Source organism: Sminthopsis crassicaudata, chromosome 1, assembly GCF_048593235.1.
Source record: "Sminthopsis crassicaudata isolate SCR6 chromosome 1, ASM4859323v1, whole genome shotgun sequence".
Lineage (NCBI taxonomy): Eukaryota > Metazoa > Chordata > Mammalia > Dasyuromorphia > Dasyuridae > Sminthopsis > Sminthopsis crassicaudata.
The window spans coordinates 367246364-367261769 of NC_133617.1; the positions used below are offsets into that span (position 1 = coordinate 367246364).

The 15406-nt window shown below is 33.9% G+C and overlaps 1 protein-coding gene across 4 annotated transcripts in view; it reads right to left on the reverse strand.

Annotated features, from left to right (window-relative positions):
• Window positions 1–15406, reverse strand: part of EPG5 (ectopic P-granules 5 autophagy tethering factor) — a 139957-nt gene that overhangs the window by 83828 nt on the left and 40723 nt on the right. For all 4 annotated transcript variants that reach the window (XM_074279273.1, XM_074279272.1, XM_074279270.1 and 1 more), the window contains exons 14-20: window positions 12836–13000; window positions 11027–11146; window positions 10223–10482; window positions 8472–8612; window positions 6794–6938; window positions 6148–6345; window positions 5640–5750 (exon numbers count right to left, since the gene is read on the reverse strand). In XM_074279273.1, coding sequence (XP_074135374.1) covers window positions 5640–5750; window positions 6148–6345; window positions 6794–6938; window positions 8472–8612; window positions 10223–10482; window positions 11027–11146; window positions 12836–13000 — 1140 coding nt within the window. The remainder of the gene's footprint in view (window positions 1–5639; window positions 5751–6147; window positions 6346–6793; window positions 6939–8471; window positions 8613–10222; window positions 10483–11026; window positions 11147–12835; window positions 13001–15406) is intronic.

Sequence of the window (15406 nt, forward strand, 5' to 3'; positions counted from 1 at the left end):
TTTTGTCATTCCTGGTGTCCTATTTTACCTTTCATTTTTTATCTGTAAACTCTTCTCCTAAATAAACCTTCCTTTTGGCAAACAGAATAGCCACTGTGAATTTGTCATGTGTTTATTTCAAAACACAATCTCATCACTGTTAGCAATGAGAAGAGATTGTATGCTGATGCCAGGCCAAAAAATTAAGCAACAGAATGGGAAAAGAGGATGGGAAGAAGAAAAGAAACTTGCAAGGGAAGAGAAGAGATACAACGCTCCTCCAAGTGGGAAGGAAATAGGACAACAGCCATTTGGTGAGATTTCTGACCCCCCCCCAAAAAGTAACTTGGGGAAAAGTCCTTAGCTGGTGAAATATAAATTATCCAGTATGAGCCAAGATGTTCTGATACCTAGTCATCAAGAAAAATCACAATGAAAAGGGGAAAGATTCCAAAAGTGAGTAATAAGAAAAATGTGAGTAAGGGAAAACTAAAAAGTATCAAAGACCTAGCACATAAAAAGAAATTAATATGAAAAGCAGTAACAACAGAAAAAAAAATATGCTTCCAAATATAGTAAAAGAGTTCAAAGGAAATGGTCATAATGATATGATATCTTAATGACACAGAGCACTATGTGGAATTTAAGAACTGTGTACTCCAACATTCTATTCCTGAGTGGTTTAAAATAGAAACAAGAATTACATGAGGAGAATTTATGTCCTACACAGCAAATATAACAAAGAGATTAGAAAAACCTGACTCTGTAAAGACAAGCCTCCCCAAAGAAACCAGAGGATTAGCAAGGCAAATACACATAAGTGAAGAACAGAAGAAGAAAATAACAATAAAAGAAAATATGCTCACTGTGCAAGATGGCAAAGGACCTACAGAAAAATACCACAGGACAAAAAACCCTTCATACTATAATACCATAAATAATATAAGAGAACTAACCAGAACTTCTAAAGAGAAAAAATGAAATTCCAATCAAAAGGACTCACAAAATGCCCTAGGGGAAAAAAAAAATCCAAACCAACCCAAGGCTGTAAACTAAAAGGACACAAAGTGGTTAAGCTTAGTTCAATTTAGAAACAACACATTCAACAAAAACCATCAAGAAAAAAAAACAATGGAAAGGGCACTTCAGTAAAGCAAAATTATACCATATCCACCAGAAAAAAAGTAGAGAATGGAAAATGCTCCAGAGGTCAATGGAATTCAAGGTGCAGCTCAGAGTGATCTATCCTGCAAACCTGATCTGAATCAGACAGCACAAAAGTTTGACATTCAATAATAAAGACAAGTTTAAAATCTTTTTAGAAAGAAAACCAATATCAAAGTGATTATTTACTTCTCCAAATAACAAAAATGAAGGAAAAGTAAAACAAATGCAGAAGACAAGAACAATAACAGAAACAGTGATAATAGAGAGACCAATAACAGATTTCTTTCTAAGTCTACTAAGAAGACAGGTATTGAAGACAAAAATCTAGAGAGGGATTCACGGGCTTTAAGGACAGAATCTGGTAACATTCTGCCTATGAGTCAGGTTAAGATATGGATATGTAGAGGAGATAGGAGGGGCATTCAAAGTAAGAAAAAGAGTGAACTAAGGAGTACAAAACATAATCAAGAAAACGAATTGTTATTCTAACAGTAACATCATATGATTAATAAAGTACATGTCTCATACAACCACCATCTTGGTATTCAGTATATCAGGGTTCTACATTTTACACAGATAATAGGACTTACGAGAAGTTGACTAACTCAACAGAGGTAGAAGAGTCAGGATTTGAAATGCAATAATCATTATCATTACAAATCCAGGCCAGTTTCAAATATACCATGTTGCCTTCAGTAAATAGACCACAGCAACTAGAGAGTTTTCCCCCCAATATAGAAAAATGATGGAATGTTGTACTAAAAACTAAAAGACCTTGAGATTTTATTTTCTTCCTAATTGAAAACAACACTATTTTACAACCCTTTCCCCCAAATGAGGGAAATATTGTGACACATCCTTAACTGGCTAGGTTGCCTAAAGTTTACATTTTTAAGCCTGCATATTTTAAATAATCAGTCTGAGTGTTACAATCTTTACCACAAATTCCTTTTCAGTTTATTATATACTGCTTCCCCTTCTCTTATTCAACAACAGAACCAAATCAGCCTTCTTGCCCTTTTCACACACTGACAGGAGCATCCCTAACTCAGTGCCTTGGCAAAAGCTGTTGCAAGTAATGCCTCTTCACCTTTGCCATTTAAAGTCTCAAGTTCTTTTCAAAGCTCACCTCAAATATCATTTTATACTTGAGACATTTCCTGATATTTCCAGCTGCTAGGTCTCTACCTCCAATTTATTTTAAACGCCTATTTATGTGATAATGTCCAAAACTAAAGAATGTTAACCCTCTTGAGATCAGGGATCATGTCTTTGTAACCCCACTACCTAGTATGATTCTTTTGGTCCATGGTAGGTGCTTTATAAATGCTTGCTGAATGATTGATTCTGTATTTCTTAGAAAAAGAAAACAAAAAAAAAGGTTTGGGGAACTTCACAAACATGCAACTTATATGCAATTATATTTTATGTCAAGCAAAATGAACTTAAAAAAAGAGAGCTCCTGGGTAGCTAGATGACGCAGTAGATAAGAGTACTGATTGAATGTAAACCAACACATGCTATATTCACTTCATTTTTATTTTGGTTTTTTTCTCTCCCAACATGGTTCATAAAACAATGTATATTACAAATCAATCAATCAATTAATTTTAAAATGAGAGCAACAAATATCAATGACTTCTTTTCAGAGAAACATTTTTATAAGTTTTGGGTAGAAATCTGTGATTTCACTGGTATATGGAAATTTTCTTCATCAATATAAATTGGTAGCTCATCTGCCAATAGAACTTTCAAAAGGAAAACCTGGGTTACATGTGGTACATTTAATAAAAGCTTGTTACATTAATTGAGTGACAAAATGATAGAAGCCGCCACAAATATTCTTAGTTACCCTTCTTCCTTTCTTATCTGAGGGATCTAATTTTCTTTCTTTGCTCTTCATTTTGATCAAATTAGTCACCTGGGTTTGGTTTTTTTTTGCTCACCAATTTAATTATTTTTTTCATTTTTTATATAATATATATATATATGTAATATATTTCTCCAATTTTCAAATTTTTCTCTCACACTAATTTTGAGCTTATTTGTTGATTTTCTAGATTTATAAAATGTTTATCCTCAATCCTTTTTTTTCACTTTATTAACATATCTTTGTAGAGATATAAATGTTTTTCTTACGAACTGCTTTAGTTGTATACCCAAAACTCTAGAATGTTTTCTCATCATTATTCTCTTTTGCAGTTATTATTTCCATTATTTTTTTTCTCTGACCCATTTATGATTCAGGAAGTTATTAAAAGATCTCACTTTAGGTCTACATCTTCTGTTTGTCATTTACTGTATTAATTCATATTTTTATTACATTATGGTTTGCAAAATGAATATTTACAGTTCTACTTTTTTTTTTTTGCATTTATTCATCACTTTTTGGACCACACATTAATTCTCATAAGGCACACTAAAAACCCCATACAGAGGAAAGTAGGTATCACTAGACAATAATTTGAGCTTTCAAATTATAATCAAATTTGAGTATTACCATGTCACAAAAAACTGACTTAGAAATGAAGTTACTGAATCGTTCATAACACAAATGAATGAGACACAAGTCGTCAAAACTATAAAGATTAAAAAAACATATAGATGGTATAATACTAAGAACTAGCTATTAATATTATTCTAATTACTATTATATACTAAGATTCATATAGGATTTTCTTTTCAAATGCAATAATCCTACATTAACAATATTTTAAAAATCCTGGCAGTAATGATAATAGAGTATTGAGCTTTAAAAATGTTTAACATACCTTATATCACTGAAGCCTCCAAATCCTATGCTACAGCTAGCACAGATAGTTTATCATCCTTATATTAAATGTAGAAAACAGATGCTATATGAAATTCAGTGACTTGCCCAGGATTATAAAGTTATTAAATGTCCAAGGAAGGATTTGAATCTAATCATTCTGACTCTTAAGACTAGTAGTCTAACTCTGAGATACCACTACACACTTGTCAGATTAGCTAGAATAATAGGGAAAGATAATGCAGAATGTTGGCAGGGATGTGGGAAAACAGGGGCACTGATACATTGTTGCTGGAATTGTGACTACATCCAGCCATTCTGGAGAGTAACTTGGAACTATGCTCAAAAAGTTATCAAACTGTGCATACCCTTTGACCCAGAAGTGTTACTACTGGGCTTATATCCCAAAGAGATCTTAAAGAAGGGAAAGGGACCTGTATGTACAAGTATGTTTGTGGCAGCCCTCTTTGTAGTGGCCTGAAAATGGAAACTACATGGATGCCCATCAATTGGAGAATGGCTGAATAAAGTGTGGTATATGAATATTATGAAATATTATTGTTCTGTAAGAAATGACCAAAAGGATGATTTCAGAAAGGCCTGGAGAGATTTATACAAACTGATGCTGAGTGAAATGAGCAGGACCAGGAGATCGTTGTATACTTCAACAACAATACTATATCATGATCAATTCTGATGGACATGGCCATGTTCAACAATGAGATGAACCAAATCAGTTCCAATAGAGCAGAAATGAACTGAACCAGCTACACCCAGCAAAAGAACTTGGTAGTTGACTATGAACCACTACACAGAATTCCCAATCCCTCTATTTTTGTCCACCTGCATTTAGGATTTCCTTCATAGGCTAATTGTACACTATTTCAAAATCTGATTCTTTTTGTACAGCAAAACAACTGTTTAGACATGTATACATACATTATATTTAATTTATACTTTAAAATATTTAACATGTATTGGTCAACCTGCCATCTTGGGGGGAGAGAGGGAAGGAGGGGAAAAATTAGAACAAAAGGTTTGGCAATTGTCAATGTTGTAAAATTACCCATGCATATATCTAGTAAATAAAAACTATTAAAAAAAAAAAACAAAACTAATAGTCTATCCATTTAACTACCTTACTCTGTAAGGTGATATGCTCTGTAGCTCATGGACAGAACTGCAATGGACGGAACAGAAATATTTGCAGAAGCAAACATTTCGCAAAGGAGGAAAGCAAGGTCATGCTAAAGACACAAGCCAGATCAGGACAAACTACAGATACATTTTGGAAATAAATTCTATTATCTGTTAAGTACTCTGTATTCCTCTAAGATGATTTTCCATTAAAAAATGAGAAAATAGGGGCAGCTAGGTGGCGCAGTGGATAGAGCACCAGTTCTGAATTCAGGAGAACCAGAGTTCAAATCTGGTCTCAGACACTTACTACTTCCTAGTTGTGTGACCCTGGGCAAGTCACTTAACCCCAGCCTCAGGAAAAAAAAGAGAGAGAGAGAGAGAGAGAGAGAGAGAGAGAGAGAGAGAGAGAGAGAGAGAGAATATTCAATAAGTCGCAAAATCTTTATACATCTATGCCATGAACTAAGATATTATCAACATATGTGGGAAAGCAAAAAGGCACAGTCTTTTTTTCTAAGAGTGTTTCTAAGAAGTGCTAAATATATGAGACATTTCTAAGATTTCTCATGGACAGGTTTCCTACCTGAGTGGGAGCAGCAGCTCCTTCAATGAAAGATGGGGTTACATTGCCAGCCACTATCCAGCTCACCAAGGAAGAAAGCAGGCTCCGGTCACAGTGATAACCTAAAGCATTCTGGCAAGTCAAGAAAACATAAAAGTTGAGAAGATTAAAAAAGAAAAAAGGACTTTTAACATCTTCAATCACAATCTCTCCTTAATATAATAAAGCTCTAAAGGTACCATGAAAAAGTACATGTCCTGTATTTAAAAGTATCAAGGAGTGCCAAGAGAAATATAATAAATACTTCTTTTCTCATATCATTTTTTAAAATTTGCACTAGGATTTATGGTAAACGAGTATTTGGATGCAAATATTAAATCAGTGTTCTTCAACCTAATGGATGCATTAGAGCAATTAGTGGTAGAAGGTGAACATGAAGAAGTCCTGGGGGATTGGTGGAAACATTTATAGAACCTACAAGCCTGAAATGTAATCGATAATCATAGACAATAAATATAATTGTTTTTACCTTGTGCTGTTGGTAAAGTAGTTTTTGTACACAATCCTCTTGCATATACTGAAAAGCTGCCTTGCATAAATGATCCATCAAGAAAAGAATGGGCTGTTCTCGGTACCAAAACTGTTGGCTTATGAGGGCCTGGACCCAGAATTCTAAAACAGCAACAGGCCCCACTTCATTGGGATTAGTGCTTACAGAAATGTGGGCCTGTGGGGGAAAGTTCCAATTAATCAGAAATGAAATAACTATCATCCCACTTCTCATTTCCTAGCATTCTTAAAAACATTAATAAAAATATCTCCTGGGGCAGCTAGGTGGAGCAGTGGATAGAGCACCAGCCTTAAATTCAGGAGGACCCAAGTTCAAATCTGGTCTCAGACACTTAACACTTCCTAGCTGTGTGACCCTGGGCAAATCACTTAACCCCAGCCTCAGGGGAAAAAAAAAAAAAAAATCTCCTACCCTCCATTACTAAGTCTGACACTGTTGGTATATCTCCATAATATATTAATATCTATGGCATCAACCAAGCTATAATGGTGTTAAACTGCATATTAAATATACTTAAATAAGAGTTTTGGGAACTAGGCCAAAGGAAAAGCATTTATTTCAAAAGTGATAATGCCCAATGGCAAGATTAGATCCATTTCCTGACCTGGATCATGCTGCTGAGAAGCTTCACATTTTCTCCATAGTTCGTTCCTGTCAAGTGCTGGGCTACTTTGTGAGTAACTTGTTGGGTCATTCCTTGAGGAATACCACTATCCAAGTGCAAAAATAGGTGGAGGTATGATAAAAACCTATATATCAAATGAAGAAACACAGCAGACATTCAAAGAAGTTTTAGGAATCAAATAAATTTTAATTATTAACAGCTAGTAAATCAGCAGGTAATGGAAAAGAATTAAACTAATTCTTATTCTTAAGAATCTAATCACAACAAAACCAAATGAAAAAGAAAAAGACAAGGGCAAGGGAGGTAGAAGGAATAAGAACTGGAAACAAAATTCCTTTGAGGTGGTTTGCACAAATTGGAATAGCTCAATATCATTCACAATTAAACTTTTAGGGACTTAAATCAATTTCTTTAAAAAAAAAAAAAAGCCTTCAAATATAAATTCAGAAGGAACTAACAAGGAATAATTTTCAATATACCTTTCCTAAACAGGAGCATCCACAAGCTAATATACATTAAAATATACAGTTTGTGAGATATGAATGGAAAGAGCTTGCTCGAAAAATAGCCAATCTTTTTTTTCCTCATAAAATGAAATGCTACTCTCTAACAAATTTTTGATCTCAAAGAGCAAAATGTCATATTTAAAAAAAAAAAAAAAAAAGATTATCACCCTCAAAATTTTACAAGAAAAACATTTTAGGCAAAAATTCAAAAATAGCAACACAAAATGCCTAATCTTTCTATTTTATGTCCATAACTGTGCTGTAGTATCTTATCAACGGAAAATGCCTAGTACTCCTATTTTATATCCATAACTGTATCTTATCTCTATAACTTACATTCAAGATCCTCCTTTATCTATCCCTAATTTATGATCTAACGTTATTTTTTAATTGCTTTTTATCCAGTTAAAACTCTAGTTTGCTCTAGTTAAAACTGTTGAATCACTTAGTATCCCTAAAACATATTCTATTCCTTTCCACTTCTGCCTCCATTTTCTTCACCAATCCAGACCCTGTGCATTTCTCATCAATAGTATAAGCTCAGTTGTCCCATGATACTACTCGTAATTCCACACTCATTCCTATCCCAATTGGTTCTTCTCTCTACTTTGCATTCCTTCTATACTTAAGAATCTCACATTAGTATTTATTATGTTCCTTTGTCATTTTTTGTCATTATTTTATAAATGTTTCATATTTCCTACAACACTAGGCTAAAGTCACATCAATTTGCTTCCCTTGTATGTTGTTCAGTGGCTAATTCAACAACACACATCCCCAAAATAAATATACTGAAGATGCTTAAATTAAATGTAAATCTAAGTGTCTTACTGCTATTCTGACAACTTCTTTGCTAAGTGCCACCAGAAGCATCTTCTCTCTAACTGATAAGAGTTGTTCTTTCTAGTGCCAGGTTTTGGGCAATAAGGAGATATTTTTAAAACCCATCATGAAAAAAAATTAAAACCATGCCTGAGCCCTTAGCAGATATACTGCTTATAAGTTTAAATACTAATCCAAGCAAGCAGCCTATTTTGTTCCACACTGGAAAAATAAATGCTAAAACACTGCCAATCACAGTTTATTGGAGAAAACAAAACATAATGCCCATACCACAAAAGATTAATCCATAAAGCACAGATTATACTTACAGTTCATTCTTCAAAAGATAATACTGGCAAGGGTAAAACATGGGCAAAATCTTATCCAGAACGTGAACCACTGTTCGCAGATGCCTAGACTGGACCAGAATTCCCAACAATGGAATACCTTCTGCACAAAATTTCTCGATGCTAACAGGAGAAAAAAAAGGCAATATGGATTTAAGTATAAAATGTTGAGACTCTGACATGCTACTGTACTGACATATTTCAGGTTTTCAGGTCTTTAATATATTCCTTTGTTGCTACTAAGAATTTTCAAGCAGCAAATGCTAAGTAAGCTGTGTAATATTTGGTAACTATCCCCAAAAAGGCTACGGTAGGTCTTGATCTATCTAAAAGACATTACAAAAATTAGCCATGTTTCAGGTTCATATCAATTCCCTTGATCAGTGATCTAGAAATCACACACTTAGTTCAGTTATAGTGATTTTTTTTATTCCTGTTTTTATCAAGAAATCTGTAATGCAGCTAAACTGTTACATTCCATTAGAAACTACCATCAGGGGGCAGCTAGGTGGCACAGTGGATAGAGCACCAGCCCTGAATTCAGGAGGACCGGAGTTCAAATTTAATCTCAGACACTTAACACTTCCTAGCTGTGTGACCCTGGGCAAGTCACTTAACCGTAGCTCAGTAAAAAAAAAAAAAAAGAAACTACCATCAGGCAAATAGGTTGCACAATTGGAGTGCTGGATCTGGAGAACGGAAGCCTTACCTTCCTAAGTTAAAATCTGACTTCAGATACTTACTGTCTGATCCTAAGCAAGTCACAGGATTAACTATTTATCTCAAGTTTCCTCATTTGTAAAATGAAATGGAGAAGAAAATGGCAAAACTCTTCAGTATCTTTGCCAAAAAAATTACAATTGGGCTCACAAAGATGTAACTGAAAAAAGACTACTGAACAAGAGCAAAGAAACTACATCTGTGTTCAGAGTACCCTAGACTAAAAAGGTAAAACCCCAACTTTAAAAACAGATATTAGGCAAATAAAGAAACATTTCAGAAAGGGAATATTCTAAAAAGTCAAGAAAAGAGGACAAGATTAGTGCATAATAGAAGCCTTTCCAGAGGCACTAAGCAGACTATTCTCATCCTATTACTTTCTTTTTCCTAATATCTACAATAACTGCCAACTATCTATCACAATAAGACACTGCCTTAGACTACTATTACTTGAAGAAATATTCTTTATATTCATGTATTTTATAATGATTTTATATTTGTAAAATTTTGTGATTTTATTCCAGCTTGCCAAACAGCAATCTCTTCTGACCAGCTGACATGAATAGTCTACTCTGGCAATTACACTTACTACAAAACAACAAATTAGCTTTCTGGTACAACTAATTAAAAATTTATTGAGTAACTACAATATCCAAGGTTCAAAAAGAACATTAGGATGAGAATGACATAAATGCCCTCAAAGACCATGAGTTTAGGCAGTCTGAGCCACTTTTTCACAGGCTGATCACCTGAGATAAATTGTTTAGCTTATCCTGCAAGACCTTAGAAACACTAGCTCTGGAATCAAGAGGATACTCAGACATTTGACTTTGAATAGTTGTGTGACCCTGGGCAAGTCACTTAATCATGATTTCCTGACTGCCCTTCCTCCCCCCAAAATGCTTAGCTTAGTTTTAACCTAAGTAACAAACTCCTTCAGAGTACAGCAACTTTTTGTATGGCACCTCAGCCTTGGAAAATAAATATTATTAGATATAAGTATTATTCTGTACCTGTGGCCTACAGTTGTCATAGATAAGGCTAGATAGCAGCCAATGGGCATGCCAGCTTTCACAGCCTTCAGCAGAGGATGAAACGTAGGGGATTCATTCATATCCGGCACTGTGCTGGAGAAAGGAACTGTCGGACAGTTCTGCTGCATTCCATAATCATTTTTGTGAAGTTTTAACCTCAAAATCAAGTTCCAAGCCCACTGGTTAAATGAGGTCTCAGGTGTCTCTCCATAACGCACAATACTGGCCAAATAGGAAACCTAAAACAAATTTTAAAAAACGTGATCACAACAAATTTAATTAAATTTAAATTTAATTATTAAATTTAATTAATTAAATAAATAATTGAATTTAAGTTAAATTATTTAATTAAACTCCCAAATCTCTTTCAGTTCCCATTAGACACAAATTATATCCACATGGTAGAAAGTGAATAATGCCCTCCTGGTACTCAATTTATTCTTTATTTATGCAAATGAAAAAAATAATGCTTACCTAACCCACCACTTGGGTCATCTCCCTAATCTTCTGTAATCCAAACTTAGTGAAATCAAGCAAAAAAAAGAAACTGTGAAGGGTATATGAAGAGGAGGAAGAGCCATGTTCAGGTACAACTCTCCAAAAGTGAAATGCTTACACAAAAGCTTTTATTCAGAGGAAAGTCTCTTCTCTAGTCTCAGAGTTCAATTATTGGACATCAACTTGTCATGATATTTGATGATGCTATGATATAACTTAATTTTTCTAGCACTCTCAAAAAGCATATATAATCCATATTTAAACAGCCAGAGGAAAAGCAAATACCTGTTTTATGCTTTCAGAAAATAACCCAGCATATGGCTTCTGAGCAAGGTACCTCTGATAAGCTTCAAGAATCATTAATGCTACTTCAGAATGAACAGTTTGATCCAGATGAAGTGTATCCTTTAAAAAAGAAAAAAAAAAAATTACAATATGCTGGAGCCTTTTTCTTATATTTAGGAAGCCCTCAAATTCTTTTTATCCTTTTATCCTTTGCTCTCACAACTACAATCACCCTCTAGCTTTTCTCCAATCATTCTAAAAAAAATTTACTGACTACTTATTATACACAAGGCACTATGTTAAGTGCTATAGAAGACACAAAGAATAAATTATAGGATTTCTGTCCTCATATAGCTTGTAGTAAGTCCAACAAATAAAACATAAACAACTATAAATAAGGTATAACATGAAGTTACAATAACAGCAGAACAAAGTATGATGTTAGTTTTTCATACTTTCCTACTTCCAATCTTCCCATTAATACCTCAGAATCTAACCTCTCAGTATTACTATGTCATCCTCCTATTAAAGAACTCACAATCACTCTCACTTATTGCCTGGCTTTCAAAGTCTCCAGTAATCTATCTTTCCACCTACTAAGTTTAATTTCTTACTATGTCTCAACACAAACCTTATAATCTAGTCAGAATGGTCTTCTCATTACCCTCTAACACATGCTAGCCTCAATTATATCTTTTTTCTTGGCTAAAAATAATATTGTCTATATAGCACATTAAGGTTTACAAGACACTTTAAAAATATTAACCCATTTGATCTTCACAATCTTGTGAAGTGTTCTTACCCTTATTCTTAAAAATGAGGAAATTGTATCTAAGATGTCAAATGATTTGTAAATTTGGAAAGGTCACACAGCTAATGTGTCTAACTCTTAATCCTGCACTCTCTCTACTGTAACATATCAATTACTCTAGAATGCTTTCCCTTTTCTTTTCTATTTCTATAAGATTTAATCATTCTTTAAGGCCAATTCATGTCTTACTCTGCCCACTTCCCCCATATCCCCCCCAACTCCGATCATGTCCTACAAAGTCTTCTACAACTATACCAGCTCAACCTGATGTCATTCCTTTCTCTGAACTCCTAATGCACTTAAATTACAAAATTTCACTGGATAATATTTAATTTGTTCTTATCTACTGCGCTCAGTGACCCAAATAGATAGATACAAGTTCCACGAAATCAAGGATCATATCATATATGTCTCTATATTCCTTTTTTCAACATTATACCACCATTGCCAACATTATAATGATAGACACAAAGTAATTATAAATATTTTCTAACTGATTTAACAACCAATAAATGATGAATAAATGGATCAACTCTTCTTTTTCCTAGTTAAAATTATATAATTTTAAAGAATTATATAATTTTTAGGATCATGTAAACTCATTTCATCATTTTAAAGACAAGAAAATGAGTCCCAAGGAGGAGGGGTGATATGATAAAATTGTTTTTTTTTTTTTAAATAGCTTTGTGTGTGACACAGAGAGGAATAAAGAAAAATATAAAAACTAAGAAGCTATTGTAGTAGGTATATATCATATAGCAAATGTGTATAAGTATAAATAAAGGTATTTTCAGTTTGGTATAACATAAGTTCACACTGCAAAGAAGAAAGTGAAAAAAAATTCTAAATTTGAAGTAGTTTAAAAAATTCACTTACCTTGGAAAGAAAAGCATTTATATAAAAGCTTCATAGTTTATTATCACTAAGATCACATTGTTTTAGGGGGGAAAAATGCCCTTGAAACCACAGAATCAGTCATTTCCATGTTTAAGGCATACCTGTTCACCAAATCCCCAGTTCACTCCTTCCAGAATAACACAGGCCAATTTATTCTTCACATCAGACAAATTGTAATTCAGTAACCAATCCCGAATCACAGCTATTTCAGAGGTAGACGGTTGCCACAGATACAAAGGCAGCTCTTTAAACAAGTATAGGGATACCTTATTAAAAGGGGATAAATAAAAAAGAATACTTAAAATCAAGAAGTAAGATAAATTAAGTATTAATGGAGGAGGAAATTAAAGGGACATTTTAAAATAAAAGTGAATCAAATTTTAAAATACTTAAGGGAGATTTATATTGGAGCTCTTTATTTCTAACTCTAACTCCTAGTTTCTTCAAAAAGTAGTTGTTATGGGACATAGTCAAATATGTAGATAGTCATTGTTGCTGAGAGGCTGGTGAATGGTTTGAACTCAGGAGCTATAAGCTGTAGTAGGGTTAAGGTCAACTAGATATTTGGACTAAGTCAATCACCAATGTAATAACTTGATTGGGGGATGGAGACAGGGAGGCAGACATGGGCAGTATAAGGAAAATCAAAATGTCAAACTGACCCACATCAAAGCTACCTAGCTGACCAGTAGTAAGATCAAGTTCCTAAATGGCCACTATACTTTCAACCTGAGAGAAATGAGTTGGCTTTTTTGTTTTGTTTTGTTTTGTTTTTTAAATTATAGCTTTTTATTCACAAAGCATATGCATGGGCAATTTTTCCAACATTGACCCCTGCATAGCCAGCCCCCCTGCTGCAAATTTTCCTCTCCTTCTCCCTCCCCCTTCATCCAACAGGCAGCCCAACACATGCCAAATATGCCGAAATACATGCCAGATCAAATATGTGTATACATATTCACATAGCCATCCTGTTGCACACACACACACATACAAAAACTGATCAAGAAGGAAGAAAAAGAAAAAGTGAGGGGAAAAAAAACAAAATACAAGCAAACAACAGAGAGAGTGAGAAAGCTATGCTGTGTTCCACACTCTATTCCCATGGTTCTCTCTCTGGGTGTAGATAGCTCTCTTCATCAATGAACAATTGGAACTGGTTTGAATCATATCTCATTGTTGAAGAGAGCCAAGTCCATCAGAATTGATCCTCATATAGTATTGTTGTGGCTGTGTATAATGATTTCCTGGTTTTGCTCATTTCACTTAGCATCAGTTCATGTAAGTCTCTCCAGGACTCTCTGAAATTATCCTGCTAGTCATTTCTTACAGAACAATAATATTCCATAATATTCACATACCATATTTTTTTCAACCATTCTCCAATTGATGGCATCCACTCAATTTCCAGTTTCTTGCCACTACGAAAAGGGCTGCCACAAACATTTTTGCACATATGGGTCCCTTTCCCTCATTTAAGATCTCTTTGGGATATAAGTCCAGTAGTAACACTGCTGGGTCAAAGGGTATGCACAGTTTGATAACATTTTAAGCAGAGTTCCAAACTGCTCTCCAGAGTTGTTGGATCCATTCACAACTCCACCAACAATGTATCATTGGCCCAGTTTTCCCACATCCCTTCCAACATTCATCATTATCTTTTTCTGTCATCTTAGTCAATGTGACAGGTGTGTATTGATAGTGAGATAAGTTTCTTTAAAATTGTTTTTATTCCTTTGTTTTTTAAGACAATCAAAACAGAAAACAATAGGAAGTATCAACATAAAATTGGAAACATGATTATTGATACATAAAAGGCAAATTTTGTGACCTTATTTTCAGATCAATTTTCTTTTTCACATAACAAGTAGTAAACTCCTCATTTGAAAAAAATCATACTAATAAATGTAGGAAATAACTAATTCCCTTCACAAAAAGATTTAGTACAAATTTCCTTTATATGGACAAGGGTATTTAAAAGATTATTCTAATTTACAGAACTTTCTGAAGCATATTTTTTATTGAAGTTAGGATAAATCGATATTCTTGTAATAACATTCCACTCCAATATCTCGTTGTCATGTGGGTTCTTAAAGATTATACCAGGAGAAAGCAAACTGGAAAGAAATCTGGTAAAAATTTGCTTTAAACCCGTACTTCACTCTATCTACAAAAATAAGTTCAAATAAGATATTAAGAGCAAATCTCCTATTACAGAGGAACACAAAAGATAAAATGGACAGGTTTGATTAAACAGAACTTTAAAAGATTTTTAAAAATACAAAACCAATGCAATTAAAGTTAGAATGACGACAAGTAACCAGGAGGAGAAAAAAATCTTTGTAAGCAAGTTTCTTTGTACAGTGTCATTTCCAAGATATATAAAGAATTGAATGAAATTTCTAAGAACATGAGTCCTTTGCCAATAGATAAAGGAACAAAGGATATGAATGGGATGTTTTCCAAGGAGGAAATCCAAACTATTAGAAAAAAAAAATGCTACAAATAACCAATAATGCAAATTAACAAGTGTGACAAAAATGTTGGAGGGACTGCAGAGAAATGAGACATTCTAATGCACCATCGACAGAACTATGAACTGGTTCAACCATTTGGGAAAACTACTGGAATTGTCATTAATTGTGCATATCCTATGACACAACAATATAATG